At 45.7% G+C, this 1921-nt stretch overlaps 1 protein-coding gene across 5 annotated transcripts in view; it reads right to left on the bottom strand.

Annotated features, from left to right (window-relative positions):
* The window catches only part of MIX23 (mitochondrial matrix import factor 23), a 31476-nt gene extending 30489 nt beyond the window's left edge, over positions 1-987 (bottom strand). For 4 of the 5 annotated variants that reach the window (XR_014149099.1, XR_014149098.1, XM_081832844.1 and 1 more), the window contains exon 1: positions 839-987. Coding sequence is in view for 2 of the 5 variants with exons in the window: in XM_006743213.2 (XP_006743276.1) it covers positions 839-889 (51 nt within the window). In the remaining 3 variants the exon portion in view is untranslated. The remainder of the gene's footprint in view (positions 1-838) is intronic. The other variant, XM_081832853.1, reaches the window with a different exon arrangement.
* Positions 988-1921: the final 934 nt, after the last annotated feature.

Here is a 1921-nt window from a genome sequence, read left to right as displayed (position 1 = left end):
AAAAAAAAAAAAAGAATACCACTCCCTACAAAATGGCTCATAGCACAAAACTTCCTACAGATAGGTCAGTGACACTTGAAATTATTTTTCATTATCTTTGATTAAACATACATTTATAAGGTCATGATTTTTTAAATTCAAGTCTTTAGACAGCACGTTTATGCCTACATTGGAACAGATAACTCTCATAGCAACTTAGTTAGAATCCAGACCCCTGTTCTTTAATTTATAGCTTGGTATTAGCCCTAGACCTCTAGAATTTGAATATATAAAAGATACGGCCTTTTTCTTAAATGTTGCATTTCCTCTAATTGTTAGGTAGGCAGAAGCACCACAGCAGGTACTAAAATCAATCGCCCCTCCAAGGCTCCAAACGTTCTGCCCCACCAAAATAGTAAAACTTTTACTAAGTTTTGTATTGTTTTGTTTTATCAAGCAAATAAGTTCTCCTTCACTTTCCTCTCTTCTACGAATGCTCAACTTAAAGTAGGAGGGGGACCGCAGAAGCTAAGAATTGCGTTCAGGGGGTGGCTTAAAAGGTTGTTACAATCCCTACCATCCGGCCCAAGCTCGGTTTTACCACCTCGGAACCACCCGGAGTTTCCCCGGGCGGTTACTCAAGGTCTGGGCACCGCAGAGAAAACCATGATCCCCACGGAGCTGCCTCGCTCTCTACGGCCAAGCCCGCGCCCCCATGACCTCCAATGGCTGGAAAAAGGAGCCTTGAACTGCCCGCTTCTTCCACAACTGGTCCGCACTCCCTCCCAGGCCACAGCAGGGAACACGGTACGGGGACAAAAGGAGGGACACTCCTGCCACATGAGGAAAACCCCATCACCTGGAACTCGGCGAACTCCTCACAGTTCACACTGCCACTGGGCGCCGCCATATTGGACAAACGCGAGGCCCCAGCCGCGAGCCAATCACCACGGAGCAAAGGTGTCCGCGTCGCCGCCTAACAAAATTTATTCCGAAGGCAATCAGCTAGGAACCTAAACTAAACTAAGGTTTGTCTTTTCCCTGGTCCTCAAATACACCCAAACCTGTAAACCTGCTATCCTTCTTTTCGCTTCTACCGCTTTAACACGGCTTCCTGGAACGGCCGGCCTAGATGATCGGAGAATATTAGAATTTGAAGGGATCGTTTTACTCCAATCTCATTTTCTGTTTTCCTTTTACACAAAGGGAAACGGTTTGTTGGTCGCAGCAACCCTGTCGTTCGAGTAGGAAATCTAGAGTACAAGTGAGGTTTTTCTTAACCCTCCCACTTCATTATTTACCTCCCGTCCCTTGAGCAGAGGGGCCTTTGTTCGTTAAGAATTTGGGACTACTAAGAAACGTTTTTAAAAGAAGACTACTGACAGTGTGGGGTAAGGGTTGAATAAGGTGTTCAGGTGTGGAAATAAAATGTTTGGTTTTATAAAAATAGGCAAATCAAAGAAATAGGAAGCATACGTGTGAATTTCTCAGGTAGGCTGAGAAATACTCTCAAAGGCAGTAAGACGTGGGGTCGATCAGTTACTAGGAGCCCAGTTGTGTGTTCTTGGTTTTTGGTAGAGGGATATATATATATATATATATATATATATATATATATATATATTCATTGGAAATGCTGGAAAAACAGTACTGAAATACTGGTTTATCTAGGCAGTGTGATTTCAGGTTCTACAGTTCACAAAAGTCCTACAGTGAGCACATTTCTATTTTAAAGGGTACTTTCTTAGACGCAGGGAATGACTGCAAAGGCCCGTGACACCCAGCTCCCACAAACACATTGTTAAAGACGCGTCCAGGCATTGTGCGGGGCTGAACCGGGCTCACCGCCCGTACAGTCTGCACGTCACGCACGTCCCACACGCTCCGCGCGTTATGCAGGCCCCGCCCACACGCCCCGCGCAACACGCACGACCCGCTCGGT

This window comes from Leptonychotes weddellii, chromosome 1, assembly GCF_054177405.1.
Source record: "Leptonychotes weddellii isolate Sample4059 chromosome 1, ASM5417740v2, whole genome shotgun sequence".
Lineage (NCBI taxonomy): Eukaryota > Metazoa > Chordata > Mammalia > Carnivora > Phocidae > Leptonychotes > Leptonychotes weddellii.
The sequence above is the reverse complement of the archived record's forward strand: the minus strand, read 5'-3'. Positions and strand labels throughout refer to the sequence as shown.